The sequence below is a fragment of the Antrostomus carolinensis genome, unplaced genomic scaffold, assembly GCF_000700745.2.
Source record: "Antrostomus carolinensis isolate BGI_N321 unplaced genomic scaffold, ASM70074v2 scaffold23796, whole genome shotgun sequence".
Classification (NCBI taxonomy): domain Eukaryota; kingdom Metazoa; phylum Chordata; class Aves; order Caprimulgiformes; family Caprimulgidae; genus Antrostomus; species Antrostomus carolinensis.
The window spans coordinates 22,961-47,946 of record NW_010322812.1 but is presented as its reverse complement, the minus strand read 5'-3'; the positions used below and the strand labels follow the sequence as shown (position 1 = coordinate 47,946).

General features: G+C 36.4%; 1 protein-coding gene across 1 annotated transcript in view; it reads right to left on the bottom strand.

Moving 5' to 3' along the window:
* PLEKHH2 (pleckstrin homology, MyTH4 and FERM domain containing H2) overlaps positions 1 to 24,986 on the bottom strand; it is a 50,109-nt gene that overhangs the window by 6,402 nt on the left and 18,721 nt on the right. The window contains exons 6-25 of the mRNA XM_010170395.2: positions 23,762 to 23,944; positions 21,085 to 22,073; positions 20,007 to 20,082; positions 19,423 to 19,517; positions 18,641 to 18,785; positions 16,484 to 16,620; positions 15,290 to 15,400; positions 14,948 to 15,034; positions 14,283 to 14,441; positions 13,537 to 13,617; positions 10,557 to 10,736; positions 9,661 to 9,769; positions 9,445 to 9,557; positions 7,645 to 7,824; positions 5,656 to 5,753; positions 5,002 to 5,179; positions 2,998 to 3,153; positions 1,935 to 2,032; positions 1,382 to 1,523; positions 512 to 657 (exon numbers count right to left, since the gene is read on the bottom strand). Coding sequence (XP_010168697.1) covers positions 512 to 657; positions 1,382 to 1,523; positions 1,935 to 2,032; positions 2,998 to 3,153; positions 5,002 to 5,179; positions 5,656 to 5,753; positions 7,645 to 7,824; positions 9,445 to 9,557; positions 9,661 to 9,769; positions 10,557 to 10,736; positions 13,537 to 13,617; positions 14,283 to 14,441; positions 14,948 to 15,034; positions 15,290 to 15,400; positions 16,484 to 16,620; positions 18,641 to 18,785; positions 19,423 to 19,517; positions 20,007 to 20,082; positions 21,085 to 22,073; positions 23,762 to 23,944 — 3,463 coding nt within the window. The remainder of the gene's footprint in view (positions 1 to 511; positions 658 to 1,381; positions 1,524 to 1,934; positions 2,033 to 2,997; positions 3,154 to 5,001; positions 5,180 to 5,655; positions 5,754 to 7,644; positions 7,825 to 9,444; positions 9,558 to 9,660; positions 9,770 to 10,556; positions 10,737 to 13,536; positions 13,618 to 14,282; positions 14,442 to 14,947; positions 15,035 to 15,289; positions 15,401 to 16,483; positions 16,621 to 18,640; positions 18,786 to 19,422; positions 19,518 to 20,006; positions 20,083 to 21,084; positions 22,074 to 23,761; positions 23,945 to 24,986) is intronic.

Here is a 24,986-nt window from a genome sequence, read left to right as displayed (position 1 = left end):
CAAAATTGCTGTATCATTGACTTTGGATAATTTATTACACTGTTTTTGTCTTCTTCCTGTTAGTGGGTGTTGATTGAAATGACTTGCAGATAATTCATTTTAAATGAAGTGATACCTTACTAGGAAGTCCATTAAATTAACATACAGCCAATTTGACAGGCTGCCAGAGACTGCACATTTGAACTCAGATCAGATCTTCGTGTCCTTTACTTTCAGTAGTCCTTCAGTCGCTGCACAGACTTAATTTAGATTTGCTGAGTAAGAATTTCAGAATTGCTGGGTTTTGTAACACTGTGTAGTAACTCGTACGGCTTTTGCTGGAGTGCATGCTTAATGATGCTCCTCTGTTTAGATTAGGAATATACAGAGGGAATGGGTTCTTCAATTTAGCAAGAATATGAGTTTCAAACACAGGTTTAGTCAAATATGGCATTGTTCCTAAAGACAACTTAAAACCTCCTCGTTTCACTCCTAGATTTTTAGAGAATATGGATTGGAAAATGAATCTCACCTTAATTGTTCCTCTGAACAACCATGCCTGTATCTCTTAGGGTAGAATCTCTCCAAAACTTGTTTTAATGTTTGATTGGACTTGGACTGGGAAGTGACTTGCCCTGCTGGAGTTGAGAAAGGCCGTTCAAAATCTCCAATCTCTACCTATAGGAAAGACCATGAAGAGCAAAATATTTTTGTTACTCCAGAGTAATTTTCTAGCTGGGTATTATGAGCTATCTTTCCTCTGTCTAACCAAGTATAAAATGAAAAGCAGTTTGTCAATTAATGTCTCTTTTTCACTGATAAAAAAAATCATGCAAGTAATTTTATTTTTCTTATTTCATATTTACCATGGAAAACAGATAAAGTATAAATTGTACAACTATAATACTTACTAGTTCTGCTCTGAGATTGCTCCAGCTGACATAAACGAGTTTAGATTTACTGAATAACCTCATTAAGTAACTTTCTCAATAACCTTCCCTTGAGCCTTTAATTTTTTTAAAAATAAAACAGATCTTATCAAGGCCATGTCTAGTAAAGGAGTCTTAGGCTTTCATTAAACAGCTGTTACTTTGGTGTATTAACTTGCAGAAATCATGTAAGGAATAGTGAATGAGGATATGATGTGTGATTACATGGTATTTAATCAAAGAGGGCCTGACTATGTAGGAGGTAAAGCACAATTTTATCCGTACTGGTGCCAAAGTATTTCCACTAAAGTACAGAGTTAGCCTTACACAAAATTCCAGCCCAGTTTGTTTCCTGCACTATCACATGTAAAAGGTGAAGGTCACTCGACTGTCAAGCCATCTTGGACCAGCTTCTTTATTTAAGTTTCTCACCCATAAAAGTGCTCTGCGAGTCATTAATGCCCAAGGATTACCTGCGCTAAAAGAGCTGTCAATTCCATCGCTAGTTCTTTGTTCACGGGGAAAAGGCCATTGACTATTTGATCATTTGTCTGATATACCAGCAGCAGCTTCTCTCTGTCTGTCTCCCCATGGACTTGAACTGAAAAATAAAGCCTACAGAAAAGACAGAAAGTTATTAAATAAAGAAGACAGGGAAATGCATCAGCCCTGAGGATTAGCAGTATCTGCTCTGAATGTTACATGTTTACATCAGCGTCAAAGCACATTAGCAGAGCAACACTTGTACTTGAACCAGTGGGCAAATATTTAATTTCAGTCAGAATTCTGAGTTCAGTGTTGCCCACCCCACCCCCCGCCCTTTTAAATTTTGTTTTTGTTTTGGCAGCCTTGTTCACCTCTTAAGAACTAGAAATAATTAACTATAATTAAAAAAAAAAAAAAATTATCCAGTTACACCAATTTACTGTTTTTATTGCAAGCTTTGAGTCAGCCAGTATTTTTCAGATAAAGAAACTGCAGAAATTAAACGCAACTCTTGGGACAAGGCAGAGCTGTTATACAAACCTATTTTTGTAAGTAAGGCGGACAGTCCTTGTGCCTTCACATTTCCCAGGGTGTTGTTCTTTGGAGGCTTGCTCCCATTTTGAAATAATGTCACAGATCTAGAAGGAAAGCAATGCAAAACTGACTGTGCCATGTATTCCTCTTTGAAAACACCTTTGAATGGAAATTGTCTACTTTTTTGAATATCTTTTACCTCTTACATGTCAGAAACATACGTAACTTGAGTTTCTAAACTTACTGAAAAATAACTTTACTCACATTTCTTACTTGGAGCATTTAATAATTAACATTTTTGTTGTTTGTTTATCCTGCAACACACATACTACCTTTGGAAACGAGCCATAACATGCTTCTATGGAAAGGCCAGGTACCTGATTTAGCAGCAGCCAATGAATGTGTCATTATACAGAGCAAGTTGTTTATAATTAATCAAATGCCTTTGATCTCTGCCTTCTGTTTCTGCTGCACGCTGGAGTTTTTCAGGTCCTTTGTAGTAACTGCTACAAAGTTTGCATGAAGTTTTTTATAAAGTACAGCAAGAGTGGTTCATGAACTAACCTAATTGTTAGAATAGAATTCAGAACAATGATAAACCAAACATTGGAAATTTCCTGAATGGAACCCTAATTATTATGTATTTAGATAAAGAATCCTTTCTTTTTTTCTTCCCCCATATGAATGACTTTTTGGACCTCAAATGGTCATCTTTTGGAGCTATACAAGAACTGTTAACTGAAATCTCTAAATGCACCTTGGACTTCAATTGCTTTTTAGTTTTAAGAGACTGTGATTAGTAACAGCTTACTACTTCTTTTTTAACCCAGTTGCTACTTTCATGAATAATATCAGTCTCTTAGACAAAGATTTTAAATATAGTTTACTGAATGGATTTCAGCAATTGAAAAAGCAATGGTTTTTTTTAATCTTTTATGTTATGGGGAAAAAAACCTAAATACAGTTTTCAGCTTGAAAAATGTTTTCATTTACATTGTCTGAAGAGAGCTCTGTAAAATGAAGATATTTTGTTGTTTTATATGCAGAGCTCATTAAAGGTTTTGTTTACCTTGATGTTTCCTTGAAGACAGTGCTCTATATCCTTGCCAGAGGGATCATCAGAAAACAGTGCAAATCCTGACTGAGCTGGTTTCCTCATTCCTGTATCCTGATTCAGGGTGTTCAGAAATTCCTCCACTGTGGTAGAGGCATCAAACCCAACAACCTAAAACAGCAGCCAAAATATATTTTGCTATCAAACTTATTAAAAAATAAACAACACCCCCATAAAAAAAAAATCTAATATAATGGAGGATAATACCTCTAGAATAACAGTGGTGATACAGGAACCATTCCATCTGCAGTGAATAACTTAAAATAAATAATAAAATAACTTAAAATAACTTAAAATAATAATAAAAAAATTCCTTAAAGGGTTTGGAAAAGATTCAAGATCTCCATGTAGGAACTCAGTTAGTGGAGTTTTTCTTCATTCAAAAACTGACAAAATTTCCAGCATATTATACCTTACTCCATTTTGTTTATGAAAGTCACTATCAAAAAGCTTTCAAATATTTTTTGTTTTCTTTTCTTTGTTTATACTTGTTTCTGCTACACTACACTTGAATTTCTGTTACAGTATTTATATAACAGAAAGCAGTCTGGTGTCTGAGCTTTATGTGACAAATACCACTTGAAAAAATGAAGAAAACTATACTTTCCTACACTTTTCAATATGGTGGTGAAACAAATTAGATCAATTAATCACTTTTCATCATTTGCAACTTCAAAGGGGTATTTACTGGCAGATCTACACTGGCAGATCTGAAATATTTTGCAAATGTTGCTCTGTCAGTGCTACATAGGCCAGTAATATAGAGAGCCTTCTAAATTTTATTTTCCTAAATCTGAATTTTTGTCTGTTGTTACTAGTATTAAAGCATTTTAGCAAGAGATGGCAAATGGCTTTTATAAAGATACTAGTTGCTGATGTTCACTTTCATCTACTTTAAGGGTGTTTCCTGTTTTTGGTATGTTGAAGAAGGCCCCTTATCTCTTTTTTGTAAAGAAATATCTGGAAAAAGGATCTTGGACTTCTATTTTGGGCTTCTCAGTGGTTGGAATTAAAAAAAAAAAAATCTGTTGAATCTAGCTTTAGGGATGAATACAAGAGTTTTCTCTACCACTATAACTGGTTATTGCTGTAATTAAATAATTTATTTATTTAATTACAATTTTCATAACCCTTAAGTATACATTTTAGAGCAATAACTAACTAATGAGCAGTTATTCCTTTTCTTCTTTGAACTTCAATTTTGAAACCTTCCAGGATGATTTAAATACATGTTGTTTTTTCTGTTTTCCTGGGCAAGCAGTAAGCAATTAGGAAACTTAGAGGGGAAAAAAGCAGAGTTGTTCTGCGACTTGAAATTAAAAGTTTATTCAATATTGTTTTGATTTCATATAAAAACTTGCTTTATGTCTAGGAATACTGTGAATTGTTAAAAAACTCTTTCAGCCAGCTCTCACAGTTAGAAACACAAACCAGGGTGTGAAGCATTATGCATGGAAGCCCATGGAAAGTTTCCTACAGACTTTGACTAATGAAGTCCCAAAAGAGTTACGAATGAAGCTGTGTTTGTTCTGAAACAAATATGGTTATCCTTCATGGCTGATAATGGGAGTTTCAGCCGTGCTTCCAGGCCTTCACTGAGATATTTAACTTTCAAGCTGTCTGATGAAAGGAAGTGGAATTTAATACCTTTCCCTGTTCTCCAGTCTAATTAATTCATCTGGTGGTCAGGTTAAATAAGAAACAGAACTTTAGTACTTCTCACTCTTAAGAGGTTTAAATTTTTTTTCTTTCTTTTAAAGATTTTTCCCCAAACCTTTACTCTCTGTTGATCAGATCTCATTCAATTACCTTGTGCCTGCCATTGCTAGCACTGGCACGGGATGAAACTTGAACCATGTTTACCTTAACTCTTACAATTCTGTTTCTGATATGCTGCTTCATGTATGTGCTAACAGCACGGGGTTGGGCGGTTAGATTTCCTGGTCTACCTGACATTACCTGATATATGCCATTCATGAAATGAACTGGAATACTGAAGGGCAGGGAATGGTGGTAGGGGTTTCTTAGAAGAGTGGAAAGGATTTCCATTCTGGAAGGTCTGGCTTCTCGGTCTCCATTCTGCTGCGTACGCTCTACACATCGCTGACAATATATTGCATATTTCCCAAATTCAGTCCTGTGACAAAAAGAGAATTAAGGCAACTCTTGGGGACTGATTGAAAGGATAGTAAACTGTGAGTAAATCTCTCTGTGGGTGCCAAATGGGAGGAGCACACAGATTTCAGTCTGCAAGATTTCCAACACATTTTTCCATGTGGAACTATAAAGAGAGTTAGTCCATCGAGACCAACAGAATTGTGCCAAAGATCAACATGGCTCAGAGTGTTTTGTGTAACTGCCATCTTTTGGTTTCCATGATTTTGCAACATGCAGTCAGAGTTCCACTGCAGAGTATTTTTCAAAACAAAGGATAACTTTCCCAAGTGATGCATAGAAGTAGCATGTACTACATTTTAGTAGCACTGAAGCACATTTCTACTGAAATTTATTTCAAATATATGTCAAAAAGATCTGCAATATTAAATGAAAGTTTGAAAATAAGGTACTTCAGAATGACTAGTTGATTAGCTGGGTAATAATATTCAGGCATACCTGGAATCTGCGTTCTTCTTTAAATGAAGTTTAAGAAGCCAAAGGAATGGGTGCTGGGGCAGAAAGAGTCCAACGCAGAGAGCCAAAAGCTGCAAGCCCTGGACAAAAGGAAGACATGCACTGTTTTAAACATCTTACAAAGTAAAACTTCCTGCTGTGGCTGCTGGCCAGCACTGCAGCTTACTGTGCCAAATTGAGTTACAGACAGCTGTAAATAGGAATAAAAAAACAAAACACAGAAAAAGCTGAGTAAATAAGTATGTCACTTCACTGAAAGGCCAAAATGCTCTCTTTCTGTTTACTTGTGTACAGCAAGTTTCTTTTGGGGCTGGAAATGGGAAAGCAGCTCAGTTTGTATAAAAAGCAGTTAATACACAGGAAAAAAATACTAAGGCTGCAAGGCCAAGCACTGAGAAATGAGAAGAAGCCTGTGCAATTTTAATTCAGCTTTCCTGTTACATATATTATAAAGCAACCCCTAAGACATTTTCCTCCTGCCAAGCAGATAGCAACTATTGAAAAAACAATTATTCAATACTTTGATATATTTTAATTGCTCAATATGTTTCCATAGGCTTCACTTAGAATCACAGAATCACTTTGGTTGGAAAAGACCTTTAAGACCATTGAGTCCAACCGTAAACCTAACACTTAATACACACTGCTCTCATGTACTCTGGATGAACACTTACTAACGTTGCAACTGCTTTTCTCACAATTGTATCAATGCATCATACTTACATTTTCTAATGGGGTATCTCTATCTTGATTTATTTGACTTGCCTGGTATTAAACAGAAATGAGACAGCACAGGCACAGATATTCCCTTTTATCAAATACCTGTACTCTGGTGGAGGATTGCATCTTGTTTCAGGAAGTCACTGCAGTAGAACCAAGTGTGGGGGACTACACCAGGAATTTAGGTCTTAAAAAATTTAGTGTGAGGCTGTAAAAATTTTACTGAACATGTTAACTCTTAAAAATCATGCCAGTGGATTATGATAGCAACAATTTATTTATCAGTATCAGAGGGAAGGCCTTGCCAGTGGTATGCAAGTACCAAAGAATAATTATGGTTAGTTTCATTTCCATCAGCCACATGTAACTTAGTGTGTGCTAATTGACGTGAACATGGTATGTCTGTTATAAAAGCTTTGTGGATGTTTCAGTGATGCATGCATACTGGCCATATCGCAGCTATGGGCTGCTTCTAGATATCTGGTATGTCTGCTGGTCATATTCTACTTTCTATGGCACAAGAAAAACATGTCTATTACAAAAGCCTTAATATGGCAATTTCCTTTCTCATTGTCTGATCCACCTCCTAGTTCTGTAGGTATTGCTCTATCATAAGCACTACTGTTCCAGTTCTGTTAATTCTATGCAAACTATTAAGTATTGGCTTTCCTTTCAATTTCAGTTCATTTAATTGTTACATATTTGGATACCAGTGAACAGCTAGCAGTGGCCAAAGTGAAGAATTTTAAGTATGTATGTATAATCTAGCATGCAGAGTGCGTGCAGAACAGCATGATGTACAAGAGGTGACATCTATCAGAAGCCCTGAGCGTATCTGAGATTCCACAACACGGCACTACAGCTTTTCTTCATGCTACAGAGACATCTGCCACGTAGTTTAGCCCACCAAGCTTCCTGAGGCAGCACTTCCCTTAGGAAAGATGCAGTAAAAGAGAATTACATGATGTCTTACTCAACACTTAACTTGAACATAGCCCATTGTATGTCCAGCCTTTAAAAACAACACAGGCACAGATACACTCTACCACCAGACACACGTTCTTTGATGGAGGATAGCATCAGCTTCGTTTCAGGAAGACAGAGCAGTAGTAAGATGTTAGTTCAGGTTTGTGTCTGATTTTCAGTAAGGAGATGCTACAGGAGAGCAGAACCCCCTTACCATTCTAAACAGTCTGTGTAGTTCCTTCACTACTGCTGAAATAGCTACTGTTAAAACAAATACTGGGTTACCTGTATTGGTCCTGCCTGGTTTTGTGGATGTCGACGTCTAGTCTGTTTAATAAGCTGACAACAGATCTCATTTTGAAGTTCAGGATGCGTGAGGCAGATCTGCAAAGCACTTTGGGCCAAAGATACGTGGTAATCAATGGCAGGAGAGTCAACTGCAGCATTTATAAACAATTGGCAGGTCTAGATAGAAAATAATAAGTGAGTGATAATTTCCAAAGTAGAAAGCAAAATAGAAGAAATGGATGAAAGTTCAATCTATTTCTGTCTATCTGAAAATATGTGCATGCACAGGACTAATTTTTATCAGCAAAATAATACCTGAAACATGACTTGCTCTGTTTCTAAATCAGTTCCCTACCTGACTTTTAAGCTGATTTATACAAAGCTTCAATAAAGGTCATACAAGAAACCTTTTATTTATTTATTTTAGGCAAGTGTCTGTGATTTGAATTAGGTCTGAAATATATTTCAGGAAGTGATTTCCAAATAAATACAAATTTATTTTTATCAGAGAAGTACATTCACTTTTAAATTTTCATGCTGCGGGATTTCAGAAAGTAAGATGGATGTACTTCTTTAAAGGGCTTCAAACATTTCAGACAAACAAGCTGGAAAGTTTGCCTGCAATTGTCTGTGACTCAACATATGGTGCTTGTCTTGAATTCCTTTCTAGATCTGAACCATTACATCAAAATTCTCCAGATAGCTGATCCTTCAGGGAGTTTGGTCTTTACACTTGTATAAGTTCGGTGGAGAAAGTTAATGTATCCAAGCCCCATTTCTTCCAACTTGTAATTTCTTTCACAAGGCACAGAAAAAGGAACAGCAAGATTTTATTTTATCATTGAAATAGACTATATAGCCTGGCTATTAATTAATGTTCAGGAGTATTTTTACCTGGGGGAGGGCAGGAAAGAGAAGAAAGAAGGTTAATTAGGCCTTGCAGCATACTCCCTCTCATAGATATCAACCCCTATCTGGCCTTTCACTGGGAAAGATATAAGGTCTTACTGGCATACAAAGAATCTCAAGAAACAAGCTGCAGCACAGCAGTTATGAACCATTACATGTCTCATTCATAAAGCCTTTTCGCTACTACTTGGAGATATACATATGTGTATTTTTAAAGATGTATGAAAATCTTTAAAAATGAATTCACAAACTGTTGTGAAATAATTCCAGTAATTTTACTCTGTAATATTTTCTCTATTCCTAGAATGAATACCTAATCAGTCTTTTAAGGATAGCTACTTCATATGAAGAAAATATTTTCTTTTTATTAAAAAGAGCAGTAGTATCTCTGCCTTCTATCTCAACTTCAAATAACCCATGACTTACTTAAACTAGAAATTTTGGCTTTGCTTTGTTTTTCTTCAGTTTTTTAAAATGTCTTCTAGCTGATTTAAATATATCTACAACAAAACTTTCGCCTACCATTTGTTCCTCCTGAAATCTAACCAAAAAATAGATCCACTCTGATAGGTTCTCTGGGGCTGATGAACTTACTGATAAAATTATTATCATCCATGATGGCCATGGATTTTCTACCAACTTGTGCTTTATAAATAACCTCCGTAGAAAGGCAAAAAGTTGGAGCATAAACTCACAGTTAAAAGTGATCTATTTACATTGGAAGTGATACTTTTTGTTAAGATAATATGGTGACAGTAAAGATAACAGTAAAAATCTCTTTTCTTTTTACTTATCTGTCGAAGATCTCTAGTAAGCCAACTAATAGCCATTATTTAGCTAAGAGTTAAAACAGTCAGTTAATAAAAAAGGCATCTGCTATGGTTTTACCTTAAATAATTTAATTGCTTCAGTTTGCAAGGCTTCTGATGGCAATGTTGTAAGAGGGGAAGCAATTCCTTCTTTGCTGTGGCAAAGGGTAGGATGCCTCCAAATCTGAGAAGCTAAGCAGATAAAATATGTAGGTTTAGCAATTAATTCAGTTCATAAGTACATTCAGCAAATAAGTATTAGAAGATTAGTATGCTGAAACAAAACCAAACTTACTGGTATCGCCTTCCATATTTAATAATTTGCAAATAAGTTGTTCAAACTCAGATCCAACATTTACACTGGTACTTCCAGCTGCAACTGTCAGATGATAAAGCCACATATCCTAAAGTAGAAAGACACAGAGCAGCTCATTCATTCTATGTTGGAAGGAGCTGCTTCATCAAGATTTTGCTCTCAACTTGAAACACTGCCATATGCTCCTGTTGAAGCCCAAAGGAGTTTGCCTTTGTTTGAACATACCTGTATTCATGGTCTCTATGTTACAGACATTAAGCAAGGAAGATTAGACGGGGCTCTCTTCAGAAGCCTTTTACCCTTAGAAATCAGGGCTAATTATCTGGGCATTCTTCCCTTCCTCTTCAGAACGTTCACTTAAGTGCTTTTTTATTCCTGCCAGAACCTGCTACATTAGATTAGATTAGATGTAGAGGTCTACATTAGATTACTTGAGAGTAATGAAGCAGTAATAATAAAAATAATTTTAACCACACCTCTCATTTCTCCTTCACTTCAGGAGGGCAGTCTTCCCTACTCTTATCAGTGAAATCAGGTAACAGTATCCCAAAACCTCTCAGGAAGGTCTGCTACAGGTCTGTCTAAAGTTAGTGTAATGTGAGTAAAATCCTCCAATACAGCGTATTTGATATTCTGCACCATCTCCTTATGTAGGCAAGCCTGCTCATTGTAGTCTATTTTAGAAAGGGTTACCTATGATAGCATCGGTTTGCAGACAAACTCTGTTTGATGTTAATGAAGCAGGACCTTCTCCTTGCTTATTATATCAAATTACAAGCCAGGTCACCCTCCTCCTCCTTTTTAATAAATACTCATGTCACAGCACCATACTCATAGACGTGTTACTGAAACTCAATAAAAAGTCCTTTTATTACCTTCTCATGTTTGGATCCTATAAGAAGATAAGTGGGTCCTTGATCTTTGGGGTGGATAACAACAGTGTAATGTGTTGATAATAAACTGCGACCACTAGCCTCATAATCTTCATCAGAATCACATGATCTATCAACTTCTTCAACCTTTGCCTCGAAAAGCTTGATTTGACCAAGAGGAAACTAAAAGGAAATATCAGAAGTGGTAAGAGAGCAAATATTTGCTTCAGTGCACACTAATTTTGTATTTCTTATTCTACAAATAGAAAGAAAAACATGAACTACCATCAATACTCATTTATATTTATTCATTTTCAGTCCTGACAAGGAATGTCAGAGAAGCCAGCTGTTGCAGACAGCAGGAGAATGATATGAGCTAAAGCCTGAAAGTGAGATTTTAAAAAATTATTTTCCAGGTCTGCTTCTGTATCTAGTTAATGCAATAAATGTCTGTTAGGGTGAAAGAAGTAATTATTCAGAGTTTCCAGACCTTGTTCCAAGCAAAAATTCCCTGCCTCAAGACTAGAACTTTAATTATAATCTCGTTATTTCAGAGGACAGCAGTGTACTGTTGATGTATCTATTTTGTTCATGGTATAAATTCAAACGGCTCTTTCTCTAGCCGTTCAGACCTCAGGATGTTCTAAACAGTGTTATTTAATGGTGTAGTGAAGAAGCCTTGGCTACTGTTGTTGTTTGTGATGTCTAGCAATGCTTAGTGATTCAGTAGAACTGAGAGGGATGTTTGTTTCCCTTTGGTAAAAGGATAGTTGGGCACTACAGTCACGAGCATCTTATCTGTGCCACATTCAAGTGTAAGCCTTGCCTTGCAATATCAACACCAGTGAAAAGCAGATGAGGCTTCTCAATAGTACTATTTAAAAATAAGATACTGGAGAGTAGCTGGCAAGCTTGACTCAATCTAGTGTGGGTTTCTTGAAGTGACTTGACAAAGTGAGCAGCTAACAATACAATCATTTTGAAGAAAACATCACATAGTGGTGGCTCTTTATTCCAGTGCTCTCAGTAGTAAGGATTAAAGATGCATGTGGTGATCTGTATTTTCTGTGCTGCTTCTGAAGCATTCAACTTTTTGAACAAAGTATGTTTCTGAGAATCAAGAGATGCCATTTCACATACAAATAGTCAAGAGTTATTTACTCATTAAGTTCAACTAAAACACAGTGGGCTGGTTTTTAAATTTGAATTCCATTTTGAAGGGAAGCCACCTAAATGGACTCCATTACTGCATTAACCACTGCAGATTGTGTAATTTTCTGCACAGACACATTCAGCTACAGCAAACATGTTTTTAATTAGCAAACTGTTGAACATGAGAAATGAACTAGCTTTGGGAAACTTTTCATACATATTTTGCTTACAAAACCGAAATTCTTATTTTATTACAAGCTAGCAAATTAGTTTCAATTTTGCTTTAAAAGGGCAGCAAAATTTGTTCCAAATGTGAGGGAAATAGTCACAAGAATCCAGCAAAATTCTTAGATGCTTCTGAAGGGCATGCTAAAACTCCAAAATCTTCAATGGTAAAAGTATGTAAATTCAGATACTTTCATAGAGATTTCTTCATGGGAGAAAATGCAAGTTAATGTCTCTGTAAGATGAGCTAGAGATTAATACTCTAGTCACTTGATTCCCCAGCCCTGTATTACTCTTCTTAAAGAGTAATTAAAATGTTTTGATGGACAGTTACTGCTATCTTATTCATACAGTTCTAGAAATAAGGTTTAGTTGAATGTTTAAAAATGGCTAAAAAAGGAAGGGATAACAAAGGAAATAACTAGCATTATACAAAGAGTATGAAATACTGGGTCCAGTGTGATTATTTGGTTAGATTAGCAGTAATAAATGAGATTTTCTGTGGTTTTTGAACTGTTGGTTATAGTGGGTCAGTGGGCTGTTACCCTTTAGTCAAGTGTCAGCAGTCTTTTTGGTAGACCTAGGTAATAAGGGTATGAATCACATATTCATAACTTCAGTAGTATTAACAAGAATTCTTGTCTAAGTTTCCAAAATCTTGTTCCTGACCCAATTCTGTTAAAAAGCTGTTTCTTGATGACAAAATACAATGCCTTGTGAGCAAAAAGACAAGTGAAAACTAGGATGACTAGGATGTGTCCTTTGTCCTGTCTCTGTAGGTAAACATGACTGGAAATATTAGGACCAACAACATTCAGAAGTATGAGTAGAGAACTAAAGGTCAGGCCCAATGTGGAAGAGCCAGGTCTTGCGCTTCCTTAGCCATTTGTGTCCTACAGGATATGGGATGCTGGGCAGTTAACTTAAAGCTGATTGGATCCTATTTCTTCCTTTTCTTCCTCAAGCAGTATATTCCCTAGGTTTTAGAAGCAATTTCTCATCCCTTTCTTTTGCCAACTTCCATCTCCATTTCTGTCCACCTCATCACTTGTAGACAGTGAGCACCTTTTCCATAATCCTGATGGGCAATGGGAACAGATCCCCTCCACAGGCACACATCTGCAAAGCAGCAAACTCTGTATCCTGCTAGGCCTTTTTTTGGCCTTCTGTGCAGCACTGTGGAGGTACAGTGACATACCAAAGAAGAAGATTTGGAAGTCAACTGAGGGATAAAAAGAACATTTAATTTCTTGAAACTTGCAGTCACTTCCCACTCAGACATACATTACAAAGGGTCAGCTTCCACAAGTAACTGACAGACAGGTCTTTTCTAATGAGTCTCATGTCAGAAAGGGAGACCTGAACTGTCAGCAAATCAAGTGTCCCCCTCTGACAAGAAGGAAACCAGTGGGTGTGCCCTGGCTTACTCTCTATTAGGTAGGAACCTTCCAAGTTGACAATCTGTGAAGTCTAAACGTTTGGCAATCAAGATAAAATGAGCATATACTACCCAGGCCAACTGTACCTTAATAAAGCTGTAACTTACTGTTAATGTCTATTTCAGTACGTTATCTTCCATTCACTGAGGAAAAAGTAAGGGACCTACCTTGTCTTCTTGATTACGGAAATAATACAGATTTTTTCCAACTAGGGTACACCAAACTCTTTTGGAATATCCATGTTTCACCTGAAATTACACAACATTACGAACAAGCAGTCAGAGAAATACAGACCACATTTCACCATCTATGAACTTTGGCAGTGTGGGGAATAAACGCCTTGGTTCAAATTCCTTTCCACATTACTAGACAAATAATTAAAACTTCATAACTCTATTAATGGTATAAGAATTAAAGTATTAGATGCTCATCTAAAGCCTAGTAAGGCCACTCTGAGGTTTTTTGGGTTGGGGTTTTTTTTTTATCAGGCCTAAATTAGTGGAAGATAAGGAAATGGAAGAATTAAAAGAGAAAAATTCCTTTTATACAGTATTCTTACTATCTTGAATTAATCTGTCACAGTGAGTAATATAGAAAAAGAGAGCACTCCACTGAAATAAGGTAGGTCAACTAGCTACTGAAACATATGCTGAACTAGGGTACCACTGAAGTGCAAATGGAGAACTCAACACAGGAACTAATGAATTAAAAAGACAGAAAGAAAAAACAAAGCAAATCAACCAATCAGAAGAAAAATATTGCCCAAAGTAGGTGAGTTGGTAGTCCTTCTGGATTGTTCACATTGTAAAGTACTGGGAAAGCAAATACATGTCTGTTTTTCTTGTATTTACTGTATTGTAGAGCCATTTTCATCTAGATATTAATCAGATTGGGGGAGGAAAAGTGTTCCTACCTTTGTAAGTAATCCTTTCATGGTTGGCTTGGTTTCGGGCTGTATGAAAAGTGGGCTGGCAGCCTGTATTTTAAGAACATTCTGTAATACTTTGATCCATTCTTCTAAGATGTTGGGAGAATCTGCAGTCAGGTAGTATGTTCGTTTTTCTGTGGTCAACTATGTAGTAACAGAAGAGCTTTAAGAACATTATACATTTGACCCCACAGTGTGGGGTTTGTAACATATACTACCCAATGCAGTTTCACAACTTTGCAGAGTTTATTTTCCCCAAAGTACTTTTCATTAACAAAACATTCCATGGCCAGGAAGAGCAGACAGACCCTTTCTAAGGCTTTATCTGCAAAATTCCAGGACAGCAGAGTTGAAAAAACTCAGTTTATCTCCTTTCAAACAACTTTTCTCAACCCTAATGGCTGACCCTAAGACTACTCTATTTATATCTCATATATGACAATCTGACCTTTGTAGCAGTGTAAACAAGACTACATGTAAGCCTTTCTCTAGCTTCTGTAACTGAAATAATTATTTGGTTTCAAACAAAGGGCACTGATTAATTCCAAGTCCACACTTGGACTTCTAGTGCAAGAGGGACCGGAACAATGGGTCGGTTTTGGGGGTGGAGGGAATAAATACCCGCTGAAACAGATAAGAAAAGCAGGCACCTGAATTGTTTGTTTTCCATCACCCCTTTCAATGTGGCTAGATGCATTTAACTCAATTTGACCTTGAGGTTTTCGAATGACATCACTCTGTATGGAAAGAATGGAAAAAATACTTTAAATCTACCAACAAATAGCAATAAATAATTACAGAACTCATTTAAACATTAATCTTGATAAATACTTCCTAGTTAGACATTGAGTACCTTGTTCACCTCTTGAGGAACTGAGCCCTGAATCACTCTCTAATAGCTCAGGCAGGAGGAAAGCATTTCTTTCTAGCAGCCCTAGATTCTCAGTAAAAACAATCTAATATTAAACAGCAGGTAAGTTACATGTACTTACTGGAGATTTGTAGTATAGTAGTTCACCTCCTTTAAGCACAAACCACCGTCGTTTCCAGGTCTTTACTTTACCACCCATTTTTAACAGATATCCAGATTTTTCCAAAGGTTCCTGATTATTCATAAGTTAGATAAAAAGTAGTTAGGTACATACATATAACTATATCCCTCAGAGATATGGATAAATACACACACACACACACACACAGATATTTTAATGAAATAAAAGCATGCTAAATAATAATTACAATATTTGATGAGACTTTTAGTCCAGTGATAAAGTTTTTACAAGCATCAATTAAGACAAATGTCATGCATGGGAGATAACTAAGTAATATCCCTACTTACAGTGATAGTACATGAAGGAGAGTAAGTGATTTGCCCAGAACTATACAAAAGAATGAAGAATATAATGATTCCTGATCTTACTTTCTAATTATTTATACTAAACAAGGACCAAAGTGAATACAATGTGAATATAATTTTTTCCCAACTCTGGGGCCTAACCTACAGACCAGAAACAAAGCACTGTAATTCAGAGCTCCACACAGACATACTTTTAGTGTGTACAGCTGTAGAACAGAGTTCACAGTTTTGCTCTGTGAAGAAAGCTTAAAATCAATTATCTTCATCACCAGACAGTCAATCCACTCGTATGTCAAGACACTAACTACTAACATGGGCCATTAAAAACCAGACCAGTACCCTGTAATAGTTTGGTTTCTTCGACCTGTCCTTGCATGTTACTCTGCTTACGATTTCTCTAATGCCTGAAGTTCCCTGTATGGAAGCTAAAGAAACATATTACTGCACATAGATTTCTACTGATGCCTTCAACTGTTTCAGTGAAATGTCCTTCTATTTCCCTGAATATTCAAATAAGCTGATTTTAGTACTTCATATGCAATCTGATACCAGATCTGGTGCCAAGAAAGGAAAATCTTAAGTGCTTTGAATTGTCTTCTGGAGTTGTCTATGTATTTCCATTCATTATATAGAAAGCTCCAACTTATCCTTCACTTCCCTTCAATCATTATAGTCTTATATGGCTAACTTACTGTTGGTGTGTTTTGCTGTTTGTACTCATAAGGCAGTCAGTAAGTCAGGAAGACTGAATATAGAGATTTGATAGCAGTCTTTGAACATAAATACACAGCACCACGGGTACACCTATTCGCAGAACTTCTGTACTCACATTTTTCCCATTATCACTAGATGAGGAAGAGGTCTTAGGAAGTTTCTGCTCTGGCTCTGAATAGTCTGTATCTACTGAATATGCATCTGGAGGAATAGCATAGTCACTTTCTGAGGTCACAGAAGACAGAGACACCCCTGAGTTAAAAAAGAAACATGGTTCTTTATATTTTTTTATTACATTAAAAACAAATGAGATCAGAATATCCATGCAGAAAGAATATCTGAGTAGGATCTGTTGGCAAACACAAGTATCAATACAAATCTCTCAGGAAGCAAGCATTTTTTTAAATATCAGCATATCAAACTATTAGCCCAGTAATAGTACCCGAATCCCATTTTCTTGATCATTAAACAGAGTTTAAGTAAGTCACTTGTAAATGAAACAACAAATAAATGCCTTCTATATATTATCACCTTCTGTTATATTACAACACTTTTTTTAAGGAGGGAGTTAGTGCCATGCATCATACTCATTCTCCACAAAACAAATACAGGATCTTTAATTAAACTAAGCAACTTTCCCCTTCCCCTTTCTGTCATTTGCTCTAGCATCTTTATTTCTCATGCAACTGCTTGTGTACTAAGAAGCTATGCTTCAGATCTGCTCTATACTGAAGTTGTAGGTGACTATTTCTAATGCAATTAGTATGAATTTTTATACTGCAGTTTTCTAAAAATTTGAATTCCAGATTTCAGGAGGTTTTTTTTTAACTTTATTAGCTTTAATCCCGAAATAAATACACCCTGTTTTCAATTCTAGTGAATTAACAATAACAATTCAAACTCTTCCTTTAATCATCACAGAAATAATTATATTCAAATGTGTGAGCGTGTCCTTTTTAAAGTTTTACTTTCTGATTAGTGTTCTTCTCTGCACAGTTACTCTCCAAGACTGAAATTAATATGCCTCATTTCCTCTGTTGCATTTATTTCCAAACTCATTTGCCAATTGTATTTAAAAAAAAAGAAGTTTTCCTCGTTTATTGCTCTGGTAAGCCACCTAGGCTTTCAGAGAAGGTTTGTCTCTTCTTATGTAGGATCTTTAGTAACAAATATGCAGAAAGCTAATTATGCGCCTGGTCAAATTTGCAACTGCCTAAATTTTTGTACAATGTGATCTCAACAAAGATACGTACATATGTGTTTTGTGGTTAAGAAAGGTTTCCATGCATGAAACAATGCAAGGACTATTTTCTGAGAAGAAAGCATGAACAAAGGGCAAGGTTCCATTTTACAGACATAGATATAAATTGTGGGTGATACCAGCTATTAGCTTGTTTACCTTTCCTGTTTTGCAAGCATGTAACATGAGATGCATCTGCAGCCACAGCACTGGTTTTTGCTCAGCAAGATGGAGCGGCTGGGAAGCAGGACCTATGGGTCATTTTCACTCTAAAATAGCAAAACTATGACTACATCACTGCAAATAGGACTTGATGCCTCATGTGGCTGGCACTGGAAAACTCCCAGTGGACCAGTGGCTGTACTGACCTGCTCAAGCGTGACTGAGTGGAGCTCCAGCTAACTGGGATTTTAACATGTTTAATGGGAACAACTGAATAATGTTATTTTGCACTTCTAAAGCAACATATAATGAAGGACCCTAACCCTTGGCCTCACTAGGATCTTAGATCTTAAGTCTCCCTTGTCTTCCCATGTCAAAATGAAGGAAGTCCTTTATTGCATGAGAACCAAATACTCTGTTGAGCGAACTTTTCCACCTGCTTTCTGATCACATTAAACTGTTACTTTGTTTTATAAATTTGAATATATGTGGGGTTTTTTCTGATGGCAATTACTTTTTTCTAGGCCATTTTTACCTACTTACAGTTAAAGGTCATGGCAGTCCTCAGCGTAACAGAATATAGATAGAATGGAGCTTCTTGCTTTAAATGTACAAGTCACTTTTCCCTCATGACAACAGCCAGCCACTAGATTAATGCCTTAAAAAGCCATCTATAATAACAGCAATAAAAGGCCAAACAGTCCTTCCTTCTGCTCAAATAACAGATTTAGGCTTTGACAGCTGAGACAAAAGCCTAGATTGAAGCTGTGCATGCTGTTTAAGGAAGAAATCAGTTTCTAAGCAGATCATGTAAACTGCCTAGTTTTCCAAACTTCCCAGAAGTTACTCGTTCTTGCAGTGTTTGCCGACCTCGTTTCATAGCCCGAGGACTCCCTGGACCACTTCTGCTTCGAGAATCGGACTCAGAAGTCCTTGAGCTGGACCGAGAGCTGTCTTCTTCCTCCGATCCTGACGACTCATCTATAAATGGGCTGTTGCTTATTTGAGTTGCTTTCTGCAAAAAATTAACACAACATTCTTTGATACCTTGCATAAAGGGTATCAGTCATTTCCTTCATACCATAGCAGAGCTCTGCTGGCTTCTTAACATTCAGAGCTGTTCTTACTTGGGTTGTGAGTTTTGGCACACAAGTATCAACATAAAACTGAATTCCATCTGCCCTCTGTAACCTAAAGCACCCCCACACTTTAAACCAGAAACCTGAGGTAGCTCAAGGCATGGGTCTCTCCAAATCACAAAAGGCTGCCAGAAAACAAACCATGCTGTGATTAGTTACTGCTGGCTATCGGACTATCAGCAGCTTTGGCACTGACACAAAGATGTTTCTACACACACACACACACTCTTTTAATTATGGCACTGAACACCATGTGGCTTTGTTTAATAATTAACAAGCCCTTGGAAAAAAACAGCAAGGAACCTAAGAAGAACTGATCTGGGCTAGTAACATTTCGTAAGTAGCAATTTTTTTGCCAGCTATTTAACGTTTCCATTACTCCTGGGATTGTGTGATCTCTAAACATCATCTTGTGACGTATTTGGCAAGGTAGCATCAAATGTGAAACAGCAAATTCCTGGATGTGAAGGCTAATGATATTTAAAAATTTCCTTTAAACAGTAATACAGTTACCCCTTTCAAAGTTGTGTAGACAGGAGTGGTCATGTTCTTATATATCAGAGATGTATATAATCCGGATATGGAGCATGAAGTTAGTGAAACAGCACCTAAAAAAACAACATGTTGTATAAATGACCTTCCTAATTTACCCCTCAATTAACCAAATTCTAATGTAATTTTTTGCACTGTATAACTGCTATAAAAAGCAAACTATCTCCTGAACTGTTTTGAATGCAAGATTTATAGCTTTTTGAAATTTACATTTTTTTTAAGGAGTATAAATAAATTGTAGTCATGACCACTAACTCTTTTTAAATTGAAAGTATAATCTCTTACCTTGGTACGTGGTACAGAATCTCCAAAGTGAATTGCAAAGAAAACTGGAGTGAACAAAGTACAAATTCAGGACAAAGTCAAGAGGCAAGGTAATAGAAGACATTGGAAAGATAACCAATGATCTTCTAGGTTTTAAACAGCAGATAACTAAATCTTCATTAAAGTATCTAGGAGGAACATGGGACATTTGGTCCTTGCTTACAAATCACGGTAAGAAGATAATTTTTGTTCATGAGACAATGAACAGCTAAACCACTTACTTTTGTTAAGGGATTCCATGGTGAAAGCTTCAGACATCCTTAAACCAGATTTGGCTACAGCATAAATTCTGCTTTCCTATGTAAGTAGAATGGATTGGATGGTAGATAATTAAAGCACAACAACTACTATTCTTCTGTTTAGCCTCCCCATAGCCTCCTAGTCTTTGTGTTAGTACAACGATGTGATAAAATGGTTTTTAAAATGGGATCATCAGTAGCAGCTGCAGAATGCATCCTTGTTGTATATGCTATACCCACCACACCCATAGTCTGGTTCAACCTTTTTTCACACAATGCTTACCCTTACAGATAATTTTTAAAAATACTATTATGAGGGTCCAAAGAAGTAATGGTGAGAATATTTTTTAATGCAAGACTGTATGTTAAGAACAGAGAAATGCCATTATGGAGGCAACTTTTCAACAGTTTTGTGCTAAAAAGTCATAAAAGAAAATCTATAATGAAAAAATATGCACTAAATATATACATAAAAAAGCTGTTACGTTAATGTATTATTCATCTCTGATTCATTAATAAATCTCTGACTGTGGACTTGCAGCATCAGTGAGTCTAGATACAGTTAATTTTAGCTTTTATGTAAGTAATATTAATATCTATTTTAATTCCCTGATTGATGGCTTTAAAATTTTACTTGGAAAAGTGATCAATAACTTCCGTAATCTGTAGTTGTCTTTTGTTGACTTAACTCTCTAGACTGCAAGAGGTACAATGGTTAAAACAAAGGCATTATCACCTGCACTCTCAGGCTCTGTTGGTGTTAAATAAACAAATAAATGCAGTTGCAAGAGTTACCTCTTTTGATATACTCTAAAGGACACATGTAACTTAGATGTGACAGTAAATAAATTGGTCTTATCTACAAAAATCGTGACTATGTTTTTCAACAGCAGAAATACTGTGCTTCAAAACAGTTGCTTCTGAGTTTGTCCTCTCAGTTTGAAATAAGGTAACTCCCTGTCTTGTCAGAGAATGAGAAAGATAGAAGCAACAAAAATCATAGAAAAGAAGCATGAAAATGAGTTCCACCACTAGGATAAATATTCGTAATTACACTTACCCAGGAAGGAAATCGATGTAATGGAGGGGTTGGAGGTTTGTTGCTAGCACACTTTTTTGTTGTATCACAAGGTTCCTGGGCTTCAGAATTTTGTGCTTCAGCGCAGTCGTAGGTAAACACTCCTTCATCACAGCCAGTCTCCATTTTCTCTAAAATATCAGTATCTTCTCCGTCTACCAGATCAATGTCTGTTTCTTGAGGTCTCCATGGACGTATCATGCTTATGGCATTTCTATTTCTACCAAACATTTTGTCAGAACTCAGCTGGGGCTGGCTTAGATGTTTCTTTGCTAATGCTGAATTTATACTAAACACATTAGGAGTCCGTAACTTTGGAGGTGGCAAATTTGAGGAAGAATCTGATGATACTGTGCATTGAGAACCTGCAGAGGTTGCTAGAATTGGGTGTTTGGGTGTCAGAGCAGGGGTTAAAATTGGACTCGGGGTATTTGCCTCACTGGATGAGGATGAATAATCTAGCCTCTGAGACTGAAATTTCTTATTCAGTTCATCTGAAGAACTATCTTGGTCTTTCTTTTTACTTGTGAAGTCAGAGTTGCATTTTCCACCTGGATTATTCTGGCCTTTTCTTTGGGATCCTTGCTGCCATGGGTACAACTTCTTGTGCTGAGTCCTCTGAATGCCAAAACTCTCTTCTTCAAAGAGGGAACTACTATCATCAGATGCTGTCAAATACATTTCACTCCCCATTCTACTGTACCTTGTGTTCTCTTCAGATGTATGGCTTGAGAGAGTCGATGCACACCTGGATTTCAGTCCTTTATTGTCTCCTCCATCCTCGTCTGAGCTCCAGTCACTCCCGGTAGTGCAGGAATTCTTTGACATGTCGCTGTCTATATCTTTGGATGAACAGCTTGTTCTCACATTTTTGTTCTGCTCTGATCCAGGCAAACCTTGTTGCGATGACTTCTGACCTGTATTGCTCTCATGTGCAGGACCAGCAAAGGTAGTTTCCAGGATATCCTTCTCTAGAGGAGAAATACAATGAACATGAGAAAATTACTTTAGCAAACTTGGCTGCTAAGGGATTTTGTCATCACATCTGCAAATAGTAAGTAGGTAATAATTTCAAATGTGTAAGCACATTTAAGGTTTTTTAATATGGTAAATAATAAAACTTAAGAAAATTATTATATTGAATGCAACTGAAGTTGCAAAGGTGTTTGCCAAAAACAGTAACAGACATTACTCAAAGTTCTAGCCAAACTAAAACCAGCAATAAATGTAAAGATGAGCAGAGTGGAGCCATATTTTAAAGTAATCTAGATATTTATGAAAACAAAAAAAACCCCCAAAACAAAACAAAAAAAGGCTTAAGAGGGCATATAAATTTATCTGCTTTATTAAATCTAAGGGCAATTAAAATTTAGTAAAAGCTTGTCAAAAATATTTACATTAACAAATCAGGTATTCTGAGTATTTCTACGGTGTTTATATACACTTTAAATAAAGAAATTTCGTCTGCAAGCTATTATTGTATTCCCAGTGGTGACTGCTTAAGATACACAAGAGAGGCTCATGAAAAATGCTTAGGGAAAGACACTGTATTAAAAATAGCTTTGCTTATGCTGTTCACTTTTACTTGGTTTTGCAAGAGAGAGCTATAGCTTGAAGCATGTCAGTGAAGTCTCCATGCTCCCTCTAAGTTAAAACAGATGCAAGAACAAGGGCTTTTATAAACAGACACTTGGGAAAGTTAATGTTAAATAGCTGTATGAAGTTAAAGTGGATTGGCTAAGCCAAAGATTTTAATTTAGTCCACATTAAAGTAATGAAGTCACAAAGTTGATGTGTGTCCATCTAGGTTCTACTTCTTATCCTTTCCCTTGAAAAAAAAAATCTTTCCTCAATTTCCTCATCTATAAAAATGGAAATAATAACACATACCCACCTTTATAATGAACTAGATGTCACAGAAATATACAAAATATTAGCAGGATGCATTTCAGTTTCTGATCTTCTACAGACCTCAGCTTGCAATTCTGGGTACCATGATTAACTGTGGTACTGTGGGACTCAAATGAAGGACCAGAGCATCATTCTGCTTCCTGTGCTTTTCAGTGCTTAAGGGAAGCAGCAAGCTGCAATGGACTTGCTTATGATTATAGTAGCATAACAGCACGCCAATTTGCTGGCATTAGACTTCAGGGCTTGTTGGGGAAATTGTATTAATAGATCAGGGAGCTTTCTCATTCTTCAGACATGAAACAAGGTGTGAAAAGATGCCTGAGACTCTTCTGTTTTTTCTGACCTTGATCATACTAATGAGAGATTACTGAGTTGATCTTGTTGAGTTAGGGCATGAAAGTAACACGGGCACCAGCGATAGCATTGATAAAATATACAGAAACTGGACTTAGGTGAAACTCTACACAGCCACAAAAATGTAACAGCCCTCCCTTGGGGACTGGCAGCCTTAAACTCCTTATGCGACTGTGGAACAAACCTGGGCCACAACAAATTATTTCCTTTGCAGCCAAAGCATCCACCAACCACCGCGTGCTGACAGCGTTACTAGTTGTATTACGGAGTCTCAAGGGCTTAACAGGATTTCTTCCTACTAAGAGAAACTAGCATTCAAGAGGGAGAGAGTATTTGAGCTAGCTGTTGATTGTAGTTTTCTACCTGTGTCAGAATAAAATTGGTGACTAAGTACCTAGCATGTTTTTGTCTTCAGTGTAGTCTGACTCTTTAGATGAAGACTTGCTTATTTCTTCAAACTTAGGAGACGGTTGAGGACTTCTTGCTCTATTTGAAAAGCACCCAAAAGTCAAACTGCTTAGTCGCTGACACTCTCCAGGTTTTTGTGTTGAAGTAACAGACTTCTTGCCCGTAGCTTCTGAAGAATAGTAATTCAGAAATCTTGTGTTAATGGGATGCAGCAAGCTATGTTACTGATCTCTTTACTCTGCAGTGTAAAGTTGGTTTAAGATAATTACATTTAGTAAAAAGATAATAAAAAATTTATTATAGGAATAAAAATCTACCCGATACCTCCCCATATCAAAAGAAACCCATAGCTACATTTCTAATTCTTAAAGGCTGACTTTTTAGTACAGAAAAAAAATAAGTCTCTTAACAATTTCACAGCAATAAGATATAAAACATGCACTTAATACAGAATGAAAACCTAGTGGTAATACCTGATTTTATTCTGCTGTGACTGAAATTAAACTTATGGATTGGTCTAGGATATATAATATGGGCAAGGCTGTAGAACAATAGTATTAAAATATGTGGCAGCCTTCCCTTCAGATAAAAATATTAAGAGAATCTGTAATAGGTGCTACAGCAAATATAAAGGAGTAAGTTAGCAGGCTTAGAAGGTATATATGGAGGACTTCAAGAGAAGGTGAAAGCATAAAATTATTAACTGCCTTGAGAATATAAAATCCATACTTAGGGACACCTGTTCTGCCAGAAACTGATATGAAACAATGCTGTCCATCCCTGTTTCTAAGAAGTTCTGTGGCAGATCCAGGAACAAAATGCCCTTATCCATACCTGTAAACTATTAAAAACAGTACCACCTGATCATAATTTATAGCCTGCTACCAGCATGGACACTGCAAATGGTAATAAATTTCTTAATATTTTTGAGCATATCAGTAAATGTGTGTTGAATAGCAGCTTACTAATTCTTAAGTGTTCCAAAAAACCTCTGAATAGATCTCTCAGAAGAGGATGACTAAAGCTGCTAAGTGCTGAAGTATATAGAATTGCTACTGATCAAAAAATAGCAAACAAAACAATCCAATTTCCTCATTAACAGAGAGGTGCATCTTAGTTTAAAAGCTTCATATTGTGTATGTATTTTGCAAATATTTATATTTTTGTATTATGTATGTACACACACACATATATATACACATTTCTAAATG